General features: G+C 44.5%; 1 protein-coding gene across 3 annotated transcripts; it reads right to left on the bottom strand.

The window, feature by feature from the left end:
- Positions 1-1,397: 1,397 nt before the first annotated feature.
- On the bottom strand, positions 1,398-27,755 carry tsen2 (TSEN2 tRNA splicing endonuclease subunit). Of its 3 annotated transcripts, XM_033626511.2 has the most exons (12): positions 27,251-27,751; positions 14,950-15,016; positions 14,821-14,860; positions 14,411-14,665; positions 7,867-8,104; positions 3,234-3,308; positions 2,798-2,848; positions 2,561-2,705; positions 2,343-2,379; positions 2,073-2,184; positions 1,906-1,995; positions 1,398-1,762 (listed from the first exon to the last, which is right to left on the bottom strand). In XM_033626511.2, the coding sequence occupies exons 1-12, from the start codon at positions 27,419-27,421 to the stop codon at positions 1,703-1,705; spliced, it is 1,341 nt and encodes a 446-aa protein (XP_033482402.2). In that variant the 5' UTR covers positions 27,422-27,751; the 3' UTR covers positions 1,398-1,702. The 3 variants fall into 3 exon arrangements, with proteins under 3 accessions (XP_033482402.2, XP_033482404.1, XP_033482403.2); XM_033626513.2 differs by lacking the exon at positions 14,411-14,665; XM_033626512.2 differs by lacking the exons at positions 1,398-1,762; positions 1,906-1,995; positions 2,073-2,184; ... (2 more) ...; positions 2,798-2,848; positions 3,234-3,308 and adding an exon at positions 4,924-6,622 and having other exon boundaries at positions 27,251-27,755.
- Between the last annotated feature and the right edge of the window lie 20 nt (positions 27,756-27,775).

Below are 27,775 nucleotides of genomic sequence, written 5' to 3' on the forward strand. Positions count from 1 at the left end.
AGTCATGTTAGCTTTAGCTCTGTTACCTTAAGTTCTGTTACCTTTAGTCCTGTTAGCTTAAGTCATGTTAGCTTTAGCTCTGTTACCTTAAGTCCTGTTAACTTTAGTCCTGTTAGCTTTAGCTCTGTTACCTTAAGTCCTGTTACCTTTAGTCCTGCTACCTTTAGTCCTATTAGCTTAGTCCTGCTACCTTTAGTCCTATTACCTTCAGTCCTGTTAGCTTTAGCTCTGTTACCTTAAGTCCTGTTACCTTTAGTCCTATTAGCTTAGTACTGCTACCTTTAGTCCTATTACCTTCAGTCCTGTTAGCTTAAGCCCTGTTAGCTTAAGTCCTATTAACTTTAATCCTGTTATCTTAAGTCCTGTTAGCTTAAGCTCTGATAGCTTTAGCCCTGTTATCTTAAGCTCTGCTAGCTTTAGCTCTGTTAGCTTAAGCTCTGTTAGCTTTAGTCCTGTTAGCTTAGGTCTTGTTAGCTTTAGACCTGTTGCCTTTAGTCCTGCTACCTTTAGTCCTGTTAGCTTTAGTCCTGTTAGCTTAAGCCCTGTTAGCTTAAGTCCTATTAACTTTAGTCCTGTTAGCTTAAGCCCTATTAGCTTAAGTCCTATTAGCTTTAGTCCTGTTAGCTTCAGCTGTGTTAGCTTAAGTCCTGTTAGCTTTAGTCCTGTTAGCGTAGGCCCTGTTAGCTTAAGCTCTGATAGCTTTAGCTCTGTTAGCTTTAGTCATGTTAGCTTAAGTCCTGTTAGCTTTAGCTTAGTCTCTCCACCAGACAATCAGAGATCTCCGCCTTCTGATAGTCTGGGGACACTCCTTTCTAAAGTGTGTTTAACACACCGGAGAAAATGGCCGGCAACAAAGCAACGCCTCTTGCATTTTTGAAAAGGACACGCCTTCTCGGAAATGTGCGCTCCCCCTTTTCTCATCTGCAAGGCAACAAACACACAGAGAGCTTGAAAATGGATGCCGAGAGATTTAACTCCGTTTTATCAAACGTGTGCTCAGTCCACAAGATTGTGGAAATGAAGGACTTACAGCGACTTTGTTTAAAACTTTTAACGCAGTCTGACTATGTTTACGAGCACAAGAGTTCAGTGAGCCACTGAAGGACCGCCCTGCGGATTTACTATTGGTTCTGCAATGTAGGGAGTTTTTTTAAACTCTAAAATTGTATCCGCCCATCTAAACACAAAATCAGGGAGAAAGTCATCAGTCTTTAGTTAAGCAAAGCGTCTAAAGACTGACTTGTGAGTCTAGCTTTAGCTCTGATAGCTTTAGCTCTGTTAGCTTTAGTCCTGTTAGCTCTAACATGTTAAACTGCTGTGTTTCTGTCCTCTGCCATAAACCATCTGCGGTTCATCATGTTGTCTCAGATGTGTCACAGTGATTGTTGACATGTGTGTTTTTATCTTTTAAATTTCACATTTATTTTCTCACCCAACACACGGAAACATTTCCCTCTGTCCACATGTCCACACGTTCTTTGTAAACATTCAGATTTAAAGAGTCTCCCATGAAGCCAAATCTTGTCGTCCTGCAGGAAGTCTGTGATGTCACGTCTTGCAGGAAGTGTGTGATGTCATCAGAACTAGTCGTTCATCACTGTCAATGATTCACATTTAAATAAAGGTTGAATGTTTCTGACTCTTCAATTGACAATGGTTGAGTCTCTGTGACATCATCAGTTTCCAGTCTCCTGTCAGCCAATCAGAAGTCTTCCTGCTCAGCTCGCTCTCTGGAGGAAACCCACCTGCTAACGATCACTTCCTGTTGAGAGAAAATCAATGACACCGATCAGCTGATGGATCCCTTCATTGATCACTGATTGATTTTGACTGAAGTTTTTCTCTGATACATGATGAAAACATTTCAGAACCGATCAGACTTATTGATTATTATTGATCAGGTACCTGAACCTTCAGCCTGCTCAGACAGACAGGTGAGTCTAGCTCGGCTTCTGATTGGTCGGCTGGATAGATGATGTAACACAACATCAGCTCCTGGAAAACAAACACAGTGACATCACTAACCTGATTCTAATCTCACCTGATGACATCACACCACCACCACTTGTTACCTTGGAGACGTTGGAGGTGATCCTGCTGAGAGCCGCTAGAGAACGCCACGAAAATGGACGCAACGCAGAGCCCCTGAACGCATCATCAACCCGTTCAACTACCACCGAATAACTAGGGGAAGAGAGAAGGGACAGTTTGTAGATGGAGCTGAAGGTCAGAAAACAAACGAGGAATACTTTTTAACGTGATGAAGACGGCGGCTCAGGGTCCTCACAAGGTCACAGAAACAAAATCACCTGTGTGTGTGTGTGTGTGTGTGAGTGTGTTACCTGGCGTGGTAGAAAGGCGGTCCCTTCCTGTACAACACTGAAAACAAACAGAGAAGTGTAAACCATAGACCAAAGGAGGCTCAAGGGACTGGTCAGGTGGTCTCTGACAGTTGTGTCCTATAGACCATGCCCCCAGGGGAGGAGCCTGAAATGGAACACACCTCTGTGTGTGTGTGCGTGTGTGTGTGTGTGTGTGTGCGCGCGTGCATGTGTCTTACTGAAGTCGACGCCATACTTGGCCCCACCCCCTCCTTTTGGGATCCACCCCCTGCTTCGACAGTGCTGATAGGCTGAGAACGAGCTGACGAAGTCGGGCCGCAGGGAACGGAACTTCCTCCACAGCTGGAGGACTGACAGCGGCTCCTGACCAATCACAGGACAAGACACGATGAGGTCATTAAAGGAGGAAATCCAAATGTAGAAGTAGGAAGTCAAAGTAAACGACAGACGGTCACCTGGTGCAGGTAGACAGACAGACAGCCCAAACTGTAGACCAGGAAGAAGGCCTGGAGGGACAGACAGACAGGTACAGGTGATGAAGGCCACACCCCCTACATGTTGTCTTGGTACAGGTGATGAAGGCCACACCCCCTACATGTTGTCTTGGTACAGGTGATGAAGGCCACACCCCCTACATGTTGTCTTGGTACAGGTGATGAAGGCCACACCCCCTACATGTTGTCTTGGTACAGGTGATGAAGGCCACGCCCCCTATGCTGTCCAGGTGTCCAGGGACAGCTGATGAAAGCCAAGCCCCTTACATGTTGTCTTGGTACAGGTGTGATCACCTGTATGTAAGTCATGGCACCCATCTTTACATACTCTCTGACTCCGCCTCTATGGCAATAGCAGCAAAGACTCATGGGTAATATGAACATGTGATGGTGTTACCTCCTCCAGACTGAGCTGCAGGTACTCTGAGACGGAGACAGGAGACTGCCGCACCTGTCGGACCTCCCCGCACACCTGTACACACACACACACACAAAGTATTTACATTATACAAAACACACTGACCTCTGAAGACAAAAGTATTCATGGACACAAGTCCAGAGTCTTGATCGTTCACACACTGAACTCATGATTTTAACAGGATTTGAAATTATACAAACTTTATTTTAGTCAGTGATCAGACAGTGCTGCTACTTTCATGTCGCGTTCAGACTCCATGACATCAGCGTGGTTACAGCCCGACGCAGCGTCGTACGGTGTCGCGTGGATCGTGAATGACGAGTGTCGTATGTGATAATGGGTTGTTTCATCTGGTGCAGTGAGTCCCCTCTGTCCCCTGTGTGTCCCTTCTGTCCCCTGTGTGTCCCCTCTGTCCCCTGTCTGCCCCCTGTATGTCCCCTCTGTCCCCTGTGTGTCCCCTGTATGTCCCCTACGTGTCCCCTCTGTCCCCTGTATGTCCCCTGTGTGTCCCCTCTGTCCCGTGTGTCACATCTGTCCCCTGTGAGTCATGTCTGTCCCCTGTGTGTCACATCTGTCCCCTGTGTGTCATGTCTGTCCCCTGTGTGTCACATCTGTCCCCTGTGTGTCATGTCTGTCGGGAAAGTCACAGACAGATTTTATGACATCATCAATTGATTTGTTCCGTGTGTCTCCTCTGTCCCGTGTGTCCCCTGTGTGTCTCCTCTGTTCCCTGTGTGTCCCCTGTGTGTCTCCTCTGTTCCCTGTGTCCCCTGTGTGTCTCCTCTGTCCCCTGTGTGTCCCCTGTGTGTCTCCTCTGTTCCCTGTGTGTCCCCTGTGTGTCTCCTCTGTCCCCTGTGTGTCCCCTGTGTGTCTCCTCTGTTCCCTGTGTCCCCTGTGTGTCTCCTCTGTTCCCTGTGTGTCCCCTTTGCCCCGTGTGTGTCTCCTCTGTCCCGTGTGTGTCTCCTCTGTTCCCTGTGTGTCCCGTGTGTCTCCTCTGTCCCCTGTGTGTCCCCGTGTGTCTCCTCTGTTCCCTGTGTGTCCCCGTGTGTCTCCTCTGTTCCCTGTGTGTCCCCTCTGTCCCCTGTGTGTCCCCTGTGTGTCTCCTCTGTTCCCTGTGTCCCCTGTGTGTCTACTCTGTCCCCTGTGTGTCTCCTCTGTTCCCTGTGTGTCCCCTTTGCCCCGTGTGTGTCTTCTCTGTCCCCTGTGTGTCCCCTGTGTGTCTCCTCTGTTCCCTCTGTGTCCCCTGTGTCTCCTCTGTTCCCTGTGTGTCCCCTGTGTGTCTCCTCTGTCCCCTGTGTGTCCCCTTTGCCCCGTGTGTCCCCCCTCTGTCCCCGGTGTGTCCCCTGTGTGTCTCCTCTGTCCCCTGTGTGTCTCCTCTGTCCCCTGTGTGTCCCCTTTGCCCCGTGTGTCCCCCCTCTGTCCCCTGTGTGTCTCCTCTGTTCCCTGTGTGTCCCCTTTGCCCCCTGTGTGTCTCCTCTGTCCCCTGTGTGTCCCCCCTCTGTCCCCTGTGTGTCTCCTCTGTTCCCTGTGTGTCCCCTTTGCCCCCTGTGTGTCCCCTCTGCGTCACCTGTGTGTCCACCGTGTGTTCCTTCTGTCAGAGGGACAGACCCGCACTCAGAGGGACAGACCCGCACTCAGAGGGACAGACCCGGACTCAGAGGGACAGACCTTCCATTTCAATTTCACTTTATTTGAAGAGGACAGTGCATATTAATGAATAATCGGTACAAATACATGACGTCATGTAAATATGCCGGATTTAGCTAGAAGCTAATTTCCATCCGTAGTCCTCACATTAAAAGACAGACAGACAGACATACCATATATAACAGCTAAATCAACAACATATAAAGTGCACAACAATATTAGCAGCAGTTATACAGTAGATTCAACAAGGGGCTACAGTAGAGACTGTATGAGAGGGCTGATCAATGAGTCATTCATGGGTGCAGATTTGATGAGTCAATAGCCATCCTTAAAGTTGTTTTTTAAAAGTAGTGAGAGTGGGACTGTCTCTGATTGAGGTTGGGAGACCGTTCCAACCTGCACTGCCCTTTACAGTAAGGGAATTTCGGCCTATAGAGGTTCGTCTGAACTGCACCTTGCAGTCCCCTCTGGAGGCAGATCTGGTACTGAGCGTGTTGTCTGTCCGTTTAAAAAAGTCCTCCAGAGGGGGAGGAGCCAGCCCGTTGAGGGTTTTATAGATGAGGCAGCTGTATTTAAAAGTTTTAAAATGTTCAAAACTCAATAAATTGTACCTCGCAAGAATTGGACAGTGATGTGAGGAATATGTTTTTGTGGCGAATACCTTGATGGCTTTTTTGTAGAGTTGTTCAATAAGTTTCAGTGTGGTGACTCCAGCAAACGACCATATCACAAAACAGTACTCAATATGAGACAGAATCATGCAGTGGAGATCAGATTTAGCAGCATCAGACGAGATGAGGGGCCTGATTTGTTTGAAATTTTGCAGGCTGAATCTTATCATGTTGGCCACTTTTTTGATGTGTTTCTTAAATGTGAGATTCGTGTCTAATGTGATACCAAGGTACTTAATAATAATAATAATAATAATAATAATAATAATAATAATGATGCATTTTATTTGTTAGGGCGCCTTTCAAGCCACTCAAGGTCGCCTTACAGCAAAGATAAAAAAGCATACATCAAACAAGACACACAGCATACAAAACATCATACAAATACATTAAAATAGAAGGGAAGACACTAAGACAGTGTAAGAACATAGTGCATTTGATCAGGTGGAATGGGCAAGTCTGAACAGATGTGTTTTGAGTTTGGATTTGAACAGATTGACAGATGTGGTGTTGCGGAGGTCAGGGGGGAGTGAATTCCAGAGCTGGGGAGCAGAGTGGCTGAATGCTGTGCTCCCCATGGTAGCCAGGTGGGCGGGGGAACGGAGAGGTGGATGGAGGAAGAGGATCTGAGTGTGTGTGCGGGTGTAGCAATGTGGAGGAGGTCAGACAGGTATGGAGGGGCGAGGTTGTGAATGGCCTTGAAGGTGAGCAGTAAAATCTTGTATTGGATACGGTGTGTGATGGGGAGCCAGTGGAGCTGCTGCAGGACGGGTGTAATGTGGTGAGTGGATGGGGTCCTTGTGATGATACGAGCTGCTGAATTCTGTACCAGTTGTAGTTTATGGAGAGTTTTTTGTGGAAGACCGAACAGGAGGGAGTTGCAGTAGTCAAGCCAGGAGGTGACGAGACTGTGGACCAGAATAGCAGCTGTGTGAGAGAGCGGTGGAGGCGGTTGATGTTGCGGAGATGGAAGTAAGCTGACCAGGTTATGTGGTTGATATGAGAAGTGTAGGAAAGTGTGCTGTCGAGGATGACACCCAGACTCTTGACCTGTGGGGAAGGAGAAATGGAAGAGTTGTCAATAGATAATGTGAAACTGGGGGATTTGGATAGGGTGGTTTTAGTGCCAATGAGTAGAATTTCTGTTTTGCCGCTGTTTAATTTGAAGAAGTTGGATGAAAACCAGGATTTTATTTCACAGAGGCAGTCAGTGAGGGAGGAAGGCGGGAGGGTGGAGTCGGGTTTGGTGGAAATATGGAGCTGGGTGTCATCCGTGTATGAGCCAAGGGGAAGTAAGTAAATGATGAATAGCAGGGGCCCCAGGACAGAGCCCTGGGGCACACCTGTGGTGACTGGAAGTGGTTGTGATGTGAATGATTTGAGTTGGATGAGCTGAGAGCAGCCGGAGAGGTAGGATTTGAACCAGTTGAGGGGTGTGTGTGATGCCAATAGAGAGGAGTCCGTCCAGGATGGTGGTGTGTGAGATGGTGTCAAATGCCGCACTCAGGTCAAGCAGGATGAGGATGGATAGGAGACCGGAATCGGCTGCCAGGAGGAGATCGTTGGTGATTTTGAGAAGTGCCGTTTCAGTATTGTGGAGAGGGTGGAAACCGGACTGGAATTGATCAAAAAGATTATTGCGGGAAAGGTGGGAATGGAGCTTAGAGGCAACAGTTTTTTCAAGTATCTTTGAGAGAAATGGAAGATTGGAGATGGGACGGAGGTTATTGTGGTTATTGGGATCTGCGCCAGGTTTCTTGAGTATTGGGGTGACAGCAGCTGTTTTGAGGGGTGAAGGAACAATTCCAGTGGTGAGGGAAGAATGGATTATGTCCGTGATGAGAGGGGCCAGAAAGGGAACGGTGGCTTTAACAAGAGTAGTTGGAAGGGGATCTAACTGGCAGGTTGATGATTTGGATTTTTTGATCAGACTAGTGGTTTCGAAAACGGAAGGTAGAGCAAATGCTGAGAGTGACTGGGAAGGGGACACAGAGGGAAATAAGGAAGATGAATTGTGAGAGGAGCTAGGAGAAAGTTGCTGATGGATGTTATGAATTTTAGCAGTAAAAAAGGATGGAAGGGTATTACAAAAGGCAGTAGAGTACATCTGTGGAGGAAGAGAGTCCGGAGGTTGAGTAATGTTACTGAGGAGTAAAAACAGGGCCCTTGAGTTTGACAGACCTTCAGCAGAGGGACAGACCTTCAGCTGAGCCCCAACAACTAAACACAAGCTTTTACTTTTGTTTGTTTGTTTGTTTGTGTCGGAGCTTCACACCGAAACACTAACGACTCACCTCACTGTCAGAGACCACCAGGACAAAACCAGGACCTGGAACCAAAGGACCAGGATCAGAGCCAGGACCAGGACCAGGACCGGGACCGGGACCAGGACCAAGATCAGAGTCAGAGTCAGAGTCAGAGTCAGGACCAGGACCAGGACCAGGATCAGAGTCAGAGTCAGGATCAGGATCAAGGTCCTGGTCTGAGCTGGGATCTGTACTGTGGTCCAGGTTCAGGTCTCGTGGGTTCAACCTGAGAACAGAAACAGGAAGTCTGTGAGCAGCAAAAACTCCGCCCACCTTCACCCGTCCTGCTGACAGAGGAGACAGACTGACGGTCTACACCTGAAACAGTTCTGAGACTCTGAGACCTCCATCAGAGGACAGAAAATTAATTTGAGACAGTAAGATGAGCCGAGAACATCAGGGCCCAGTATTTCAAAACTTGTAATCTGGATCAGAATTATCCGGATTATGAAATCCTCCTGTTCTCAGTCAGGGATCAAGGTGATCCTGCTGACTTTATCTGGGTATTTCAAAACATTGGCAGGGTGGATCACTTTGATCCCAATCTGACTGGATAGGGATTTCCAAATCTCACAACTCCGCCCCCGGATCTGAAACATGGCGGACTGCTTCACTAAAGGAGCAGTTGGTAGCACAGCTTTGACATCAAAATGTAGGTATACCGTTACCTAATGTGTAGCGTTTTTAAGACCATACGAAGGCCACCCACCATCTCATGTGAGCCAACTATTTGAATTGTCACCTACGATCTCTAATTGAGCTGAGGTCATGCTAACGGTAGCTAACGCGGCTCCATTGACTTGCATGTTAAGTAGCTAGCAGGCTAGCGAGGTAGCTGGCTTTGCTGGTGTATTTTGCGGTCTATGGCTTAATTTAAAAGGGAATTAATCTGAAGTACGTCATACACGAACTCTTTAAACACCAACCTGTTCAGAGTTCAACGTTATGTTATTGCCAACACAGCGGACTTTACTTAATATTTTTTTTACATGTGTACAGAGCAGACTGCTGCAGTATAGGAAAAATACACAGAACTAGTATGAATTATGCAGTTCATTCAGAAATGTCAGAGGATCGAGTTTTGGTATGCTACAGTAATGATGGTGATGTGCTTTTCTGTACTTAAACAATGACTGTGATTATTGTGGATTCCTGACAGAGAATGGAGACTGAGAGGGCGGAGAGACAAATTGAATTGGCTGATGAGCAGCTCAAGCTGATGCTGCTTCAGCAGAGAGAGAGACAGAATTGAAGACAAAACTTCTGGAAAAGAAGCTCACCTCAGACCTGTGAGCAGTCTTTAGGGACTGTGACACTATTTAGATTTACATTTTGTTTCTAATTGCTTTTTTAATACTTTGTTTGAACTGCCATGTGCTTATTATGTTAATCCCTGTGTTGTTTCTGTCACTCTCTGTAAAGAAAAGAATGTGCGATACAAATAAATTTGCTTTGCATTTCCTTGCCTTTGTCTGACCACAAACATATGTTGGATGTTTTGGTACAAACAAGTTACAATGTTAGGTGAAACTAGACGTTGAGAAATAGGTCTGTATTTGTTACTCTTATTTACAGCAGTTTCATGAAGTATGGCCAAACAATGTTTTTCTATGCTTGAAATTACTTACAACTAAAACACTAATTTAGATTAAGTGTAATGAACATCCTGAGTAACAATATCTAGGAGAAGTGGAGCTGAGGCTTTGTCAAATCCACCTCTGAGGCGGGATCCAAATAATCCTGAAATTTGGTATCAAATAGATCCAGATCTCTGCCTTAACTTTTGAAACACCCAAATGCAGCCTTTATCTGGATTAAAGGGAGGATTGGATTACCAGATCTGAATTCTGATCCTCAGGATCAGGATCCTCTTGATCTGTATTGAAATACCCAGTTTTCAGATCGGATCAGAATTTAATCCAATCCGGCCAGGATAATCCTATCAGATCACTTTGAAATACTGGGCCTGGAACATCAAAGAGTTTATTAAAAATAATTAAGTTTTAATTTCTACATTTCTTTTGTTAAAACAAACATTAAATTTTAAATCGTCATTTTTTTTTAGTGGAGTCTGGTGGTGGAGGAGACAACGGGTTCATCCCAATGTCCCCCCTTGACTCCTCCGTCCTCTGTCCTCGATCACTTGACCCAGGAACTGATCAAGACTCGCCATCTTGTAGTATGGAACGTGTCAGTTTGTTAAATGCACTTGGAGGAGTCGAGGAGTCGAGGAGAGAGGAGGCTTTCAGAGGAGAGGGAAGCAAGGATACACGAGTGCAGCCTTCACTGAAGTCTTTCACTGACCGACAGACCTCCTGATTGGATATGAGTTATTGATTGGACAGCTGATCGGACTGATCTGATACATCACAACATGACTGTGAGTGAAGACACATTAGAGATTAAACTCAGTGTGTTACTGACAAGTTTGATATTTGATTTGTTTTCTGATTCGAGTTAAAAATCTGAACAAGAAAAGAACCAAACGACTTTCTGTCAGAGAACCTGTCTGTCTGTCAGAGAGCCTGTCTGTCTGTCAGTCAGTCAGTCAGAGAACCTGTATGTCTGTCAGAAAGCCTGTCTGTCTGTCAGTCAGTCAGAGAACCTGTCTGTCTGTCAGACAGTCTGTCTGTCTGTCTGCTTTGTTACTGATAACTGTATCATTATATATGTATATATAACATTATGTGATAACTGTCTGATTATATATATACAGTACAGGCCAAAAGTTTGGACACACCTTCTCATTCAATGCGTTTTTCTTTATTTTCATGACTATTTACATTGTAGATTCTCACTGAAGGCATCAAAACTATGAATGAACACATGTGGAGTTATGTACTTAACAAAAAAAGGTGAAATAACTGAAAACATGTTTTATATTCTAGTTTCTTCAAAATAGCCACCCTTTGCTCTGATTACTGCTTTGCACACTCTTGGCATTCTCTCCATGAGCTTCAAGAGGTAGTCACCTGAAATGGTTTCCACTTCACAGGTGTGCCTTATCAGGGTTAATTAGTGGAATTTCTTGCTTTATCAATGGGGTTGGGACCATCAGTTGTGTTGTGCAGAAGTCAGGTTAATACACAGCCGACAGCCCTATTGGACAACTGTTAAAATTCATATTATGGCAAGAACCAATCAGCTAACTAAAGAAAAACGAGTGGCCATCATTACTTTAAGAAATGAAGGTCAATCAGTCCGGAAAATTGCAAAAACTTTAAATGTGTCCCCAAGTGGAGTCGCAAAAACCATCAAGCGCTACAACGAAACTGGCACACATGAGGACCGACCCAGGAAAGGAAGACCAAGAGTCACCTCTGCTTCTGAGGATAAGTTCATCCGAGTCACCAGCCTCAGAAATGGCAAGTTAACAGCAGCTCAGATCAGAGACCAGATGAATGCCACACAGAGTTCTAGCAGCAGACCCATCTCTAGAACAACTGTTAAGAGGAGACTGCGCCAATCAGGCCTTCATGGTCAAATAGCTGCTAGGAAACCACTGCTAAGGAGAGGCAACAAGCAGAAGAGATTTGTTTGGGCCAAGAAACACAAGGAATGGACATTAGACCAGTGGAAATCTGTGCTTTGGTCTGATGAGTCCAAATTTGAGATCTTTGGTTCCAACCGCCGTGTCTTTGTGAGACGCAGAAAAGGTGAACGGATGGATTCCACATGCCTGGTTCCCACTGTGAAGCATGGAGGAGGAGGTGTGATGGTGTGGGGGTGTTTTGCTGGTGACACTGTTGGGGATTTATTCAAAATTGAAGGCACACTGAACCAGCATGGCTACCACAGCATCCTGTAGCGACATGCCATCCCATCCGGTTTGCGTTTAGTTGGACGATCATTTATTTTTCAACAGGACAATGACCCCAAACACACCTCCAGGCTGTGTAAGGGCTATTTGACCAAGAAGGAGAGTGATGGAGTGCTGCGGCAGATGACCTGGCCTCCACAGTCACCGGACCTGAACCCAATCCAGATGGTTTGGGGTGAGCTGGACCGCAGAGTGAAGGCAAAGGGGCCAACAAGTGCTAAACACCTCTGGGAACTCCTTCAAGACTGTTGGAAAACCATTTCAGGTGACTACCTCTTGAAGCTCATGGAGAGAATGCCAAGAGTGTGCAAAGCAGTAATCAGAGCAAAGGGTGGCTATTTTGAAGAAACTAGAATATAAAACATGTTTTCAGTTATTTCACCTTTTTTTGTTAAGTACATAACTCCACATGTGTTCATTCATAGTTTTGATGCCTTCAGTGAGAATCTACAATGTAAATAGTCATGAAAATAAAGAAAACGCATTGAATGAGAAGGTGTGTCCAAACTTTTGACAATAGGGCTGTCGGCTGTGTATTAACCTGACTTCGGCACAACACAACTGATGGTCCCAACCCCATTGATAAAGCAAGAAATTCCACTAATTAACCCTGATAGGGCACACCTGTGAAGTGGAAACCATTTCAGGTGACTACCTCTTGAAGCTCATGGAGAGAATGCTAAGAGTGTGCAAAGCAGTAATCAGAGCAAAGGGTGGCTATTTTGAAGAAACTAGAATATAAAACATGTTTTCAGTTATTTCACCTTTTTTTGTTAAGTACATAACTCCACATGTGTTCATTCATAGTTTTGATGCCTTCAGTGAGAATCTACAATGTAAATAGTCATGAAAATAAAGAAAACGCATTGAATGAGAAGGTGTGTCCAAACTTTTGGCCTGTACTGTATGTATATACACTGCTCAAAAAAATAAAGGGAACACTTAAACAACACAATGTAACTCCAAGTCAATCACACTTCTGTGAAATCAAACTGTCCACTTAAGAAGCAACACTGATTGACAATCAATTTCACATGCTGTTGTGCAAATGGAATAGACAACAGGTGGAAATTATAGGCAATTAGCAAGACACCCCCAATAAAGGAGTGGTTCTGCAGGTGGTGACCACAGACCACTTCTCAGTTCCTATGCTTTCTGGCTGATGTTTTGGTCACTTTTGAATGCTGGCGGTGCTTTCATTCTATTGGTAGCATGAGACGGAGTCTACAACCCACACAAGTGGCTCAGGTAGTGCAGCTCATCCAGGATGGCACATCAATGCGAGCTGTGGCAAGAAGGTTTGCTATGTCTGTCAGTGTAGTGTCCAGTGCATTGAGGCGCTACCAGGAGACAGGCCAGTACATCAGGAGACGTGGAGGAGGCCGTAGGAGGGCAACAACCCAGCAGCAGGACCGCTACCCCCGCCTTTGTGCAAGGAGGAACAGGAGGAGCACTGCCAGAGCCCTGCAAAATGACCTCCAGCAGGCCACAAATGTGCATGTGCTCAAACGGTCAGAAACAGACTCCATGAGGGTGGTATGAGGGCCCGACATCCACAGGTGGGGGTTGTGCTTACAGCCCAACACCGTGCAGGACGTTTGGCATTTGCCAGAGAACACCAAGATTGGCAAATTCGCCACTGGCGCCCTGTGCTCTTCACAGATGAAAGCAGGTTCACACTGAGCACATGTGACAGACGTGACAGAGTCTGGAGACGCCGCAGAGAACGTTCTGCTGCCTGCAACATCCTCCAGCATGACCGGTTTGGCAGTGGGTCAGTAATGGTGTGGGGTGGCCTTTCTTTGGGGGGCCGCACAGCCCTCCATGTGCTCCCCAGAGGTAGCCTGACTGCCATTAGGTACCGAGATGAGATCCTCAGACCCATTGTGAGACCATATGCTGGTGCGGTTGGCCCTGGGTTCCTCCTAATGCAAGACAATGCTAGACCTCATGTGGCTGGAGTGTGTCAGCAGTTCCTGCAAGACGAAGGCATTGATGCTATGGACTGGCCCGCCCGTTCCCCAGACCTGAATCCAATTGAGCACATCTGGGACATCATGTCTCGCTCCATCCACCAACGCCACGTTGCACCACAGACTGTCCAGGAGTTGGCGGATGCTTTAGTCCAGGTCTGGGAGGAGATCCCTCAGGAGACCATCCGCCACCTCATCAGGAGCATGCCCAGGCATTGTAGGGAGGTCATACAGGCACGTGGAGGCCACACACACTACTGAGCCTCATTTTGACTTGTTTTAAGGACATTACATCAAAGTTGGATCAGCCTGTAGTGTGTTTTTCCACTTTAATTTTGAGTGTGACTCCAAATCCAGACCTCCGTGGGTTAATAAATTTGATTTCCATTGATAATTTTTGTGTGATTTTGTTGTCAGCACATTCAACTATGTAAAGAACAAAGTATTTAATAAGAATTTTTCATTCATTCAGATCTGGGATGTGTTATTTTAGTGTTCCCTTTATTTTTTTGAGCAGTGTATAACATTATGTGATAACCATCATTATATATGTATATATAACATCTCATCAATGTCTTATTTCTCTAAAGACATATTTCCTTGTTTTTCCTCTCCTCGTGTTTCATTCTCACATCTCTCCCTCTTGTCCTATGAGGGCGGAGCTAAGATGCAAGGAAGCGATGCAAGTGAGGGAAACGTGGATGTGAAATCTGGTATTGGGATGAACCCATGTCTCTACCTGCAGCTCCTCTTTGCCTCAGGCTCCGCCTCTGAACACGGCCGCTGCCTCTTTGTGTGGGGACAGGCTCCACCCTCTGGTCCTGGCCCTGCCCCTGCCCCCTTCTGTCCATCCTCCAACCCTCCCCCCACCTCCCTCCTCACTTCTGCTATTTCTACTGGCTGAGAGAGGCTGAGCAGGGTTTGACTGACAGCTGCTTCATCCAATCCCTGAGCAGAGAGAGCCGCACCCGCCCACCTGAGGAGCTCATCATACCTGTGGGTGGGGGGGATGTAAAAAGTGTTTCTTCAGTGATACACAGGAACCTCATTTATGATGTCATCATGAGAACAGACAGGATGTGATGTCAGCACATGAACAGACAGGATGTGATGTCAACACATGAACAGACAGGATGTGATGTCACTCACCTGGACTGTGAGATGACAGGTAGAAACAGACCTGCATGATCTATAACAGAAACAGAGATCAGCTGACTGCAGGAACAGAAGTGATTGGACCAGATTGAGGATGATGTCACAGTTTGGGTGTAAACTCACGCTCCCATTGGTCAGAGATGCTGTGGTCCGGTCTGGCTCTGGACAGGATGCCTTTACCGAAGTAACCCTGAAACAAGACGAGACCGTCACCTGAGGTCTGAACTCTGACCCCAGTTCATCTTACCGAGGATACCTTGTGGTTATCTGTCTGACTAACCCGTCACATGGTCCGTCTGATAACCAGTTACTACACAGCTGGTTCCAACCAGTTCAGCCAGCTCTGGGTTTTCATGTCAGCGACAAGCATGTTCGTGTGAAAGAGGCGGGGCTGTTAATGATGAGTGACGTCATCAGAACGATGAATGAATGAATGAATGAGGAGCTTCATATGTGATGAAACTGTTAGTGTGATGTAAACGACAATCTGTGATCAACAGGAACATTAAATCACTCTCCAAAAATTCACCGTCAGCCGAGACTGAGATTACCATCAGGTGTCACTGAGCTGTGTGGTGATGATGATTATTTTTTATCCTGGTTCACATCATACAGATGTCTCATGTTATTCTGATGAATCACAGGTGTGTTACGCCGGGTTGACACTACACAACATTTATGTCCGTTCTGATGGTCACTCTGTCAGATCAGGCGATTGTGGAATCACAGATTCCACAATCGCCTGATCTATGCTTCCTTTAGGTAACATCATTAGAAATCACTCTATAAATTTCCATTGTTATGCAGATGATACTCAGTTGTATTTATCGATGAAGCCAGAAGAAAGTAATCAATTAACTAAACTCCATAACTGCCTTAAAGACATAAAAACTTGGATGAGCACCAATTTCCTGATGTTAAATTCAGACAAAACTGAACTTATTGTTCTTGGCCCCAAACAACTCAGAGACTCTTTATCTGATGACATAGTTTCTCTAGATGGCATTGCTCTGACCTCTAGCACTACTGTAAGAAACCTCAGAGTAATATTTGATCAAGATTTGTCTTTTAATTCTCAATTAAAACCAACCTCACGGACTGCATTTTTTCATCTGCGTAATATTGTGAAAATTAGGCCTATCCTGACCCGAAAAGATGCAGAAAAATTGGTCCACGCTTTTGTTACCTCAAGGCTGGATTACTGTAACTCTCTATTATCAGGTAGCTCTAATAAGTCCTTAAAAACTCTCCAGCTAATTCAGAATGCAGCAGCATGTGTACTAACAGGAACTAAGAAATGAGATCATATTTCTCCTGTTTTAGCTTCTCTGCACTGGCTCCCTGTAAAATCCAGAATTGAATTTAAAATCCTACTGTTAACTTATAAAGCTCTAAATGGTCAAGCTCCGTCATATCTTAGAGAGCTCATAGTGCCATATTATCCCACCAGAACACTGCGCTCTGAGAACGCAGGGTTACTCGTGGTCCCTAAAGTCTCCAAAAGTAGATCAGGAGCCAGAGCCTTCAGCTATCAGGCTCCTCTCCTGTGGAATCATCTTCCTGTTACGGTCCGGGAGGCAGACACCGTCTCCACATTTAAGACTAGACTTAAGACTTTCCTCTTTGATAAAGCTTATAGTTAGGGCTGGCTCAGGCTTGCCCTGTACCAGCCCCTAGTTAGGCTGACTTAGGCCTAGTCTGCCGGAGGACCCCCATTATAATACACCGGGCACCTTCTCTCCTTCTCTCTCTCTCTCTCTCTCTCTCTCTCTCTCTCTCTCTCTCGTATTCTATTACTGCATCTTGCTAACTCGGCCATTCTGGATGTCACTGGATGCTCCACTGTCTCTCAGATTAACTCATATCACAGCGGTGCCTGGACAGCGTGACGTGTGTGGTTGTGCTGCTGCCGTGGTCCTGCCAGATGCCTCCTGCTGCTGCTGCCATCATTAGTCATTAGTCATACTTCTACTGTTATTATACACATATGACTATTGTCACACATGTATACTGCCAGATATTAATACATACTTTCAACATATTGTACCACAGTAGCCAGAACTACAACTATAATATTATTACTTTCAATAATGTTGTTGTAAGCTACTGTTATTACCTGCATCTCTCTCTCTCTCTCTCTCTCTGTCTCATTGTGTCATATGGATTACTGTTAATTTATTATGCTGATCTGTTCTGTACGACATCTATTGCACGTCTGTCCGTCCTGGAAGAGGGATCCCTCCTCAGTTGCTCTTCCTGAGGTTTCTACCGTTTTTTTTTCCCCGTTAAAGGTTTTTTTGGGGAGTTTTTCCTGATCAGCTGTGAGGGTCATAAGGACAGAGGGATGTCGTATGCTGTAAAGCCCTGTGAAGCAAATTGTGATTTGTGATATTGGGCTTTATAAATAAAATTGATTGATTAAAATTGAATTGATTGATATACGTATAATCCATTTGAATTGTATAAGCTTAAATCTGGTATTGATTGTCTGGCTCTGTGCATCTTGACAGACTCTTTTCCAGTAATTTTCAGAGATCTCTACCTCTAGGTCACTAGACCATGGCAGTCCTTTGTTATCTGAGGATTCTTTGGATTTAGCTACAGTCATTTTATACAAACGGGAAACCTGGCCACAGCCTTGAAGATGATCTAATACAGCTTTTTCAAGGCTAGACAGAGGAGGTATACCAGAGGACTCTTTAAGTGCTGTTAAAATGTAACTTCTTATTTGCAGGTATCTGAAAAATGTTTTGAAGGAATGTTATAGTTTTTTTGTAAATCCTTAAAACTATAAAGTACATCATTATCATCATCTTATTAGTGGCTTTAAGGGTAATACAACAGGCTTAAAGGTTGTGTGGGAAAGAGACTTGGGAATAACTTATGAGGAGGAAGAATCGAGCAGATTGACTGGGGAGATGCTAAGTCCAATGAGAGATCCTAGGTCCAAACTCATGCAGTTTAAAATATTCAGTAGACTATACTGGACACCAGTGGGGATGAATAGACTTGGGTTGAGTGAGTCAAACCTCTGTTGGCGCTGCAAAACAGATAAAGGAGATCTTCTCCACGTGTTCCTTTACTGCCCCAATTTAACTGCCTACTTGCAGAGGGTTACAGAAAAGATCATAGACAGTCTAGGTACAAATATCAATCTTAATCCCGCGTTATATCTCCTGAATAGTATGAAAGGAAACGAGAATAAATGACAAAAAAGCACAGTGGCTAAAGGTAGCACTCACCACTTCTAAAAGAGTCATATTGAGGCACTGGGCAGGAAAAAATAACCCGACCTACTCTGTATGGCTCAATGCATTAACAGAAACAGCTTCATATGAACAATTAATATATAAAATAAATGGTAAGATAGATATTTACGCAGAAATTTGGGAACCATTTTTAACACAAATCAGGAATGGACAATCCGGGACTGGAAACTAAAACCTGTTAATTAACTATTACTGTTTCTCAGTGCATTTGTTTGACTGACGGCTGGGAGAGGGTGGGGGGGGATTCATTTTATTCATTTCGATTAATTTCATTTTGTTTGTTTGTTTTAATGGTACCATTATATTCATTCTAATGAAATCCACATCAGCTGTATACTGACTGTATGTGTATAGGCGGTGCTCACATTGTCACAGGTCAGTTTATTTTTGTCATAATTCAGTGATGTGTAGAGAACCCTCTCACCTACAGGTGTGTTGGTTTTAGTTATTTTGTGAATGTATGATGTGTACTCGTTAACACAAAACTAATAAAAAGTAAAATAAGAAAGTACATCATTATCATCATACATATCCATAACTTTGCTAATCCCTCTCTCTGTCCGCAGCCTAAAGCCAGGATCAGCTCTGCCTGGAGAGAATCCACATATTGCTGTAAAATATGATAAATCTGAGTCAATATTTAGGTGTGCTTGTAGCCTATACCAGACTCTTATTGTATTCTGGAAAAATGGATTATGGGTACTTTTTAACAAGTTTTTCAATGTGTCAGAATACAAGTATAGGTTTTGGGGGTAAAAGAGATGTCGTGGTGCGTTCTATTGTGACCCAGGGTATTGCAGCATTGTCCGAGAACCAATGCATAGCTGCTCTAATCTGGGCTGCCCAATAGTACCAGAGAAGGTTTGGAACTTGGAGCCCTCCTCTATCATATGGCAGGTAAAGCAGAGTCAGTCTGAGTCTGGGGTGTTAATTATTCCAAGTAGAGTTAGTTATCATCATCATCTGGCGCGTACCCCTGGACAGATTAAAAGGGTTGGATATAATGGTGTCGGTCATAACTTCTGCACTGGGGTTGCTGTACAGTAGTATTTAATGATATTTCCTCCAAGGCCAAATCTGGGCAATGTTGCAAAAAGATATATGGCCATTCCACCCTGTCAAAGGCCTTGTCGGAGTCGAGGGATATAATGGCTGTGTCTGGGCTCTCCTTTCAGTATGTATAATATTGAGCACCCTTGTCAAATTTTGAAATGCCTGCCTGCCTCTTATAAATCCATTTTGATCTACATGTGTAAGGTCTGGCAAGCATCGTTCTAACCTCATGGCGATGACTTTGGCTAAAAGATTAGTGTGTGAATTTAAAAGTGATATGGGACGGTATGATTCACATTTAGATGGTGGTTTACCAGGCTTCAAGATATTTGTAATAAGGGCTCTGGAAAGAGAAGGTGGCAGAGAATTTGTTCTGAATGCCTCCTCAAGCATTTCTAAAAAAGGAGGCAGCAGTTTATCTTTAAAGGTCTTGTAGATATTGATAGGTAGCCCGGTGGATCATCTCTATTAGGGCCGTAGACATTTACTAAATTGAGATGTTGGCCAAATAAATTACCCTGTAGAATAATAAACCTACCTCCAGGGTCAAGCGTGGTGGCACTTAGGTGAAAAGGGATAGATTTATGAATTAGAATTACCACACCCCTGGCCCGGGATGTAAAATTAGCTGCAAAGATCTGTCCTTGCCATCTTCTCCTCAATCTGATAACCTCACCTGAAGTTAAGTGTGTCTCCTGGAGAAACCCAATTTTTGATCCCAAGTGCTTAAAGCAATAGTTGGTAATGTTGGAGAGCTGGCAAGATTTGAAAGCGGCACCTCCTCTAAGGTACGTCCCCTCCTCCCCCTCCCTCCTGGTTTGTCTTCTCACTTTATCCAAAGCCTTTTTCGTAGCAGCCTTTTCTGCCTCTGACTTTCTTTTCTCAGCCTGTTTAGTGGGGTAACGCTGGAAGTGGTACTTTTGGCTGCATTTTCTCTGCCATTGTTCAGCAAACTCCTGCTAACTCGGTATTTCTGCTGAGCAGTGTGCTGAATATTTCCGGCAACGGTGACACGTGATGAGTGCATGCAGGGAGGAGGGAGGGAGGGACGGGGGGGGGGCTCGGGCAGGATGAGACATGAAGGCATCTGATAGGTTCTTTCCATTCGCACCGAATGGCAGGGATTGGTCAGAGTTTTTACAGGCCTGCAGCTGCAACAGAGGTCAGATTTTTTTTCATTTCTTTTTCTGAACACATTATGTATTGACTACTCTCAGGATGAAGGACCATTTTACCCAGTATAACAAGAAGTGTTTCTGAACAGGATTACCAACTATAACTTTAAGAAGGCATAATCTATTTCATCATAAAACACTGAATGTGTGGTATATGTAAAAGCCCATGTGAAAAATGTAATACACACACACTAAAACAAAGCATATCACAACATAGAAGTTACATCATATAATTATGGCATGCCCTTCAAATTGTGGATGAGTGGCTGAAGTGATCAGACTCATAATATACAAAGGAAAGAAAAAACTCAAGAACAAGAAAGTAAGAATAACATTAACTGCTAGCAATTATGAACAAACTGGCCTGATCTAGCTTAAAGCTAAACATTATCCATGGTGACAAAGATGAAAACATTTTTTAAAATGTAAAAGTAGCTACTGGATAGACTCTGCATATTGACTGATAGCTAAGCCAAATAAACAGGGAAAAGAGACGAGGGATAACAGGGAAAAGTGTTGATAAAGAGTATTTGTTTCTCTGCAAAACTGCCCGGATCATAATTATTTTAACCTTGGTAGTCTCTAATCCACATAGCATGATGCCTGAACATAGGACTTTCACATTAGAACGTCCGTGCTGCCTTAGCTGAGGCTTGAACTCACAACTTCTGAGACTGAGGTCCGTCTTCTATCTCACTGAGCTAACTGGCAAGTGACAGTTCATGTGTGGCTTCACAGACTGACTAAGCCAAGCATCAGAGTGCCAGACAGCAGCCATCCATGCCATGGAAAAGCACATTTCAAAGTGAAAGTCCCAAAGCTGTAGCACATATGGTTGATTTGTTATGAATTTTCACAGTTTTGAACTTCAGAGGCTGCTGTAGCGCCACCATCAGGACTATTGTCTTGTGTTTCCAGTTGAGGACATCTGGCATGGGACTGGACCTTTGTGCAAAGTTTGGGTAGATTTCTCATATGGAAATGTTGCACGAGCTGAGGCTTGAACTCACAATCTTCAACACCAAGAACCATCCTCTATCTCACTGAGCTAATTGGCAAACAGAAATGTCACATGTAGCTTCACAAATTGACTAAGCCAGTCACCTGTGTGCAAGACAGCAGCTGTTAGTGTGTAAAGGCAGATTTCAAACGGCTGTCAAAAATTCAGTTATTAAGACAAAAATCCAAAAATACACAAATTGGGGGCGGCAGTAGCTCAGTCCATAGGGACTTGGGTTGGGAACCGGCGAGTCGCCTGTTCAAGTCCCTGTCCGGACCAAAATATGGAGCGTGGACTGGTGGCTGGAGAGGTGCCAGTTCACCTCCTGGGCACTGCCGAGGTGCCCCTGAGCAAGGCACCGAACCCCCCAACCGCTCGGAGCGCCTGTCATGGGCAGCCCACTCTGACATCTCTCCACTTAGTGCATGTATAGGTGCAGTTTGTGTATGTGTGTGTTCGGACCTGCAACAGAGTGAAAAATTGAATTTCCCCTTGGGGATTAATAAAGTACAGTACAGGCCAAAAGTTTGGACACACCTTCTCATTCAATGCGTTTTCTTTATTTTCATGACTATTTACATTGTAGATTCTCACTGAAGGCATCAAAACTATGAATGAACACATGTGGAGTTATGTACTTAACAAAAAAAGGTGAAATAACTGAAAACATGTTTTATATTCTAGTTTCTTCAAAATAGCCACCCTTTGCTCTGATTACTGCTTTGCACACTCTTGGCATTCTCTCCATGAGCTTCAAGAGGTAGTCACCTGAAATGGTTTTCCAACAGTCTTGAAGGAGTTCCCAGAGGTGTTTAGCACTTGTTGGCCCCTTTGCCTTCACTCTGCGGTCCAGCTCACCCCAAACCATCTCGATTGGGTTCAGGTCCGGTGACTGTGGAGGCCAGGTCATCTGCCGCAGCACTCCATCACTCTCCTTCTTGGTCAAATAGCCCTTACACAGCCTGGAGGTGTGTTTGGGGTCATTGTCCTGTTGAAAAATAAATGATCGTCCAACTAAACGCAAACCGGATGGGATGGCATGTCGCTGCAGGATGCTGTGGTAGCCATGCTGGTTCAGTGTGCCTTCAATTTTGAATAAATCCCCAACAGTGTCACCAGCAAAACACCCCCACACCATCACACCTCCTCCTCCATGCTTCACAGTGGGAACCAGGCATGTGGAATCCATCCATTCACCTTTTCTGCGTCTCACAAAGACATGGCGGTTGGAACCAAAGATCTCAAATTTGGACTCATCAGACCAAAGCACAGATTTCCACTGGTCTAATGTCCATTCCTTGTGTTTCTTGGCCCAAACAAATCTCTTCTGCTTGTTGCCTCTCCTTAGCAGTGGTTTCCTAGCAGCTATTTGACCATGAAGGCCTGGTTCGCGCAGTCTCCTCTTAACAGTTGTTCTAGAGATGGGTCTGCTGCTAGAACTCTGTGTGGCATTCATCTGGTCTCTGATCTGAGCTGCTGTTAACTTGCCATTTCTGAGGCTGGTGACTCGGATGAACTTATCCTCAGAAGCAGAGGTGACTCTTGGTCTTCCTTTCCTGGGTTGGTCCTCATGTGTGCCAGTTTCGTTGTAGCGCTTGATGGTTTTTGCGACTCCACTTGGGGACACATTTAAAGTTTTTGCAATTTTCCGACTGACTGACCTTCATTTCTTAAAGTAATGATGGCCACTGGTTTTTCTTTAGTTAGCTGATTGGTTCTTGCCATAATATGAATTTTAACAGTTGTCCAATAGGGCTGTCGGCTGTGTATTAACCTGACTTGTGCACAACACAACTGATGGTCCCAACCCCATTGATAAAGCAAGAAATTCCACTAATTAACCCTGATAAGGCACACCTGTGAAGTGGAAACCATTTCAGGTGACTACCTCTTGAAGCTCATGGAAAGAATGCCAAGAGTGTGCAAAGCAGTAATCAGAGCAAAGGGTGGCTATTTTGAAGAAACTAGAATATAAAACATGTTTTCAGTTATTTCACCTTTTTTTGTTAAGTACATAACTCCACATGTGTTCATTCATAGTTTTGATGCCTTCAGTGAGAATCTACAATGTAAATAGTCATGAAAATAAAGAAAACGCATTGAATGAGAAGGTGTGTCCAAACTTTTGGCCTGTACTGTATATAAAATTAAATTAAATCAAAATTAAATTGCATCTAGACAGCATGGAGATGTTGGTAATTTGTTTTTAACAATGATTTATTGGCTCCATAAGTGAAAAACTGATGTTTAAAATTGCCATTTTTACATTGACTCCAATTGTTCACATTAGAGCGAAATTCAAAATGCTGTAAAAAAAAATTCAGTTTTTGAGATAAAATTCTGATATTTTCCAAACATCATCTACCATGACTCCAAAATTTTGTCTTTTTTTTTAATGAACATTGAAAATGTATTTAGCAAGAATTTGCATGTATATGTTTACAGTACCGTTTACAGTCAAACATTTTGATGCACTGTAGGCTCAATTTTTGATAAATCAAAAATCTGTGTGGATCGTTTGTGTAGGACAGTCTAAAGATGCTCTGTAGCAAGTTTGGTGTCAATTGAGCAAAAATTGTGGGAGGAGATAGGTTTAACAAGTTTTACAGTTTTTGAAAAAAACAGAGAGATGGACTTCGTAATTTTTAATAGGTTTAAATGTATAAAAGTTTCTTCAGTATTAGAGCTACAGTTTGATGAAAGTTGTGAAGTTGTAGCACGTATGGTTGATTTGTTGTGAATTTTCAAAATTTTGAACTTTAGAGGCTTGCTGTAGCGCCACCATCAGGACTATTGGCCTGTTTTTGCAGCTGAGGCAATCTGACATGAGACTGGACCTTTGTGCAAAGTTTGGTGAGTTTTCGCACATGGGAAGTATGATTTCCTCAGAAGAAGAAGAAGAAGAAGAAGAACATGCAAGATAACAATAGGGTCCTGGCAGCCCCTAATTAACCTCTACAGCAACTACCTAAGGACTGCCTTTGAATTCTACAGTCCAAACTAATTTATTATACCAACTCCCTGGGCTCTTATTGCTCCTGCTAGAGGAGCAGCAATAAACAAAATTAACTCACTTTTGCTACCCTTTGTCCCTAAACATTAGACTTAGTTGTTTAGTAACCCATTTGTTACTGCAAAATTTCTTTGAAAAATTAAATTGTATATAATGGCAGAACTTAATAGCCCCGAAAAGAAAAAACAATAATAAAAAAATAGCCTGCTTTCAGGTCAGACTGCTCACAACTCAAACTACTAGGATTACACTATTGTTTACTGCCTCTGTATATATAGTGCATATATTTCAGTTACTTACATCAGTGCTTAAATGTATTAAAAGTAAGTGCACAGGCTGAACCCTGAAAATTATGTGAATTTTCTAATTATCTATAGAAGGTGGTGACAGTTATTAAATTGTCTTTCAGTTGTCTCTAAGGTCTGGGGAATGGAGGAGGGCGTGTAGATTTTGATGGACCCCCTGGGATGCGGTGCACTCCTTCGATCTGTCCAGGTGTGGGGAAATTCTCAGCGCCAAGGACATCGGGGAGCCATCCCTCCAGGAAAGCCTCAGCATCCTTTCCTTCTGCATTTTCCGGCAGGCTGATGAGGCGCAGGTTGGAGCGCCATGAGCGATTCTCCAGGTCTTCATTCTTCTCAGTGAGCGATCTCACCTTAGCTTCCAGGTCGGTAAACTTATATGTGAGCTGTATTGTAGCGTCCTCTGTTTCACTGATGCGGCTTTCAGCTGTGGTTAGCCGCCCCGAGTGCGTCTAAATCTGCTCTGATGTGTGTGATGCCGTTGATAACTTCCTTGTGCCTCGACTTTGTGCCTTGAGAGAACTGATGGCTAGAAGTACAGCATCCTGCTGTTGAGCGCATGCTTCTTGTTGGGTAGCTTCATCAGAGAGTGTGGCCTTGTCCATCTTCCTAAACTTGTTGCTGTCATCGGCTGGCACCGCCTGTTCTGTGTTAGCTTGTATTTTGTTGCTAGCTGGCGTCAACCTTGTTACTGGTGTTTGAGGGTTCAACAAACTTTCAGCTTTTGCTCTTGTTGTTATTTTCTTCTCCTTCGCCTCCCGAGGCAACCCCGGGTCGCCTTCTTTGTTCCTCTGCGTGCAATTCAGGACTTACACAGGGTGTATATTGTAGTGCTAGTCAGAGACTCAAGGAAAGCGTCTGCCTAACTCGCTGCCATAACTGGAAGTCGTCTCATGTTATGTTGAGCTGCAGTGATGAATCAGAGAGTAAAAGAAGCAGCACTATCACTGCAGGCTAAAATAAACTTTGCATAATTTCAAATCATGTGTTTAGTGTGTAAATAATCTCTGTCTTTTTTAGAAACTCTTTTTTAAAACCAGTAGAAATATGAAATTATTCTAACTGACCTATAACAACATACAGGCTCCTCTGTTTTACCTGTCACGCCACACTTTTGTCCATGGATACTTTTTTCTTCAGTGATCTGATTGGTCAGAGGTCGGGGTGTCAATAGGCTGTGATCCTTTAACCTGAAGTTAACCTGCACCGGAGCAGGGCCCTATTTCAGGAAGCAGGCTCAACAAACAGAGTGAGGTGTGATGAGAACAGCCTGCAGAGCGTGTTCATATGTGAGGTGATGTGATGTCATGTGATGAGGTCACGTGTCTAACATACAGAAACATGTTTCTATCTTAACAGTGTTCATATATTTGAATATAAGTTATTCAGCTGTAATGTGATGGAGCCCAAACACACTGGGCACAAACTCAACATCAAACACACAGATATTAAACAGACTGGTAAAAGTTTTGTTTCTACTGACTTCATTCTGTCAATATTAGGCTGAGGTTCATTTAACTGCTGTGAAATGACTTCATGTAATCTCCTTTATTCTCACATGGAGCTATTATGGGATGTTGAGTCCCATCAATGAGCCAGTTACACCGTAGAGTCTTTGAATATATGAAAAGTATTAATGAATCACTGCATCATGTGTCCACGTAGATTCATTTCTCATCAACACTGACAAACCTGCAGTTCTTTTTTTAAACATTATTTTTGGGCTTTTGTTGCCTTTAATGTCAGGACAGCATAACGTTATGGGGAGAGAGGGAACGACATGTAGCACAGGACAGCAGGCTGGGTTTGAACCCGCGGCCGCTGCATCAGGAGCTGAGCGTCTGCTCCATCCACTGAGCCACCGATGCTCCGTGGTAATTACTTTAATAATGGATTGTGATTTATGTCCAGGGAAAACCACAACAAGGGTCCAAAGTCTTTTCAGAGCCAGAGACACTTTTCTTACGGGCCGACAAACCGCTGTCTCTCTGATGTGTTCAGTGTCTCTGATGTTATAAAGAAAAGAATCAAAGGACAATGCATAAAATGTGCTGTGATGATAATGTAAATCCAGGATGTGTAATATGTGATATATGTGGGTGGAACAGATTGTTAGATAAATGATAGAGTGTGAGGTCAAACAGTATCTTTCATATAGACACTCCTCCAGGGAGACATCCAAACAGGCTCTAATCACCTTCTCCTTACACAACAGCCTCTGAATACACTGGGCCTCAACCTCCACCACTTCATTCACTAAAGGACACGCCATGTTTCTACTTCCTGCTACACGCTCAGCCTCAGGCTGACATGAAGCAAACCTGTGACTCAGCAGGTTAGCTTCACAGAGTGTTGCCATAGTAACTGACTCAGGGTTTCATCTCAGGCTGAACAAACTCAGAGTTTCACTGATCCTGCTTTCTGAAATAGGGCCCAGGTCAGCTGTTCAGCATCAGTTACCATGGTTATTTATCCCGGTGCAAAGAGAACCAGCTTCGTAGGACTGAAACCCAGAGTTAACCCTTCAGTTACCTCGCTAACTTCACATCCCGCTTCGTGGCACAGACCTCTCGTTTAACATCATGTGAACTTGTTTTGTTACAATCTCAGACCTGGTTGTGGATCTTCTGGATGTGGTCCGGGTGACAGACCAGCACGTGTTGGTTGATGAGCTCCGCCCGGAAGTGGCTCGCCTCTTCCAGGCTGCGGCTCATCGGTAGCGGAGCCTCGTACTCCTCCTGCACCCGCGTGCGTTTCCGCGGAGCCCGAAACTCCGCCTGCATGCTGCCGGGTCCGGATCAGAGGTGCAGTCCTCTGCTGGATCCGGACTGTGTTTTCTGCTGCTGAGACGCAGCGAAGGACGCTGCTAACTGTTAGCCTGCTAGCCTATTAGCCGGTTAGCTTGTTACCTTGTGTTCTAATGACTCTGTTAGCTTGTTAGCTTATTAGCCTGCGTGATAACAGACGGGTTCGGGGCTCATTCATTCACAAAGTGTCCAGTCTGGTCGGGTCTGTTTTGCTGCCGGACGCTGCAGTGTCATCGAATCTGTGTCCGGCTAGAACTGTCGTTCTCCTCCGTCTGTTCCTCCCCCAGGCTGCTCACCAAGTGTACTTCCGTTTTCTTTTTAATCGGTTTT

Source organism: Epinephelus lanceolatus, chromosome 1 (genome assembly GCF_041903045.1).
Source record: "Epinephelus lanceolatus isolate andai-2023 chromosome 1, ASM4190304v1, whole genome shotgun sequence".
Lineage (NCBI taxonomy): Eukaryota > Metazoa > Chordata > Actinopteri > Perciformes > Serranidae > Epinephelus > Epinephelus lanceolatus.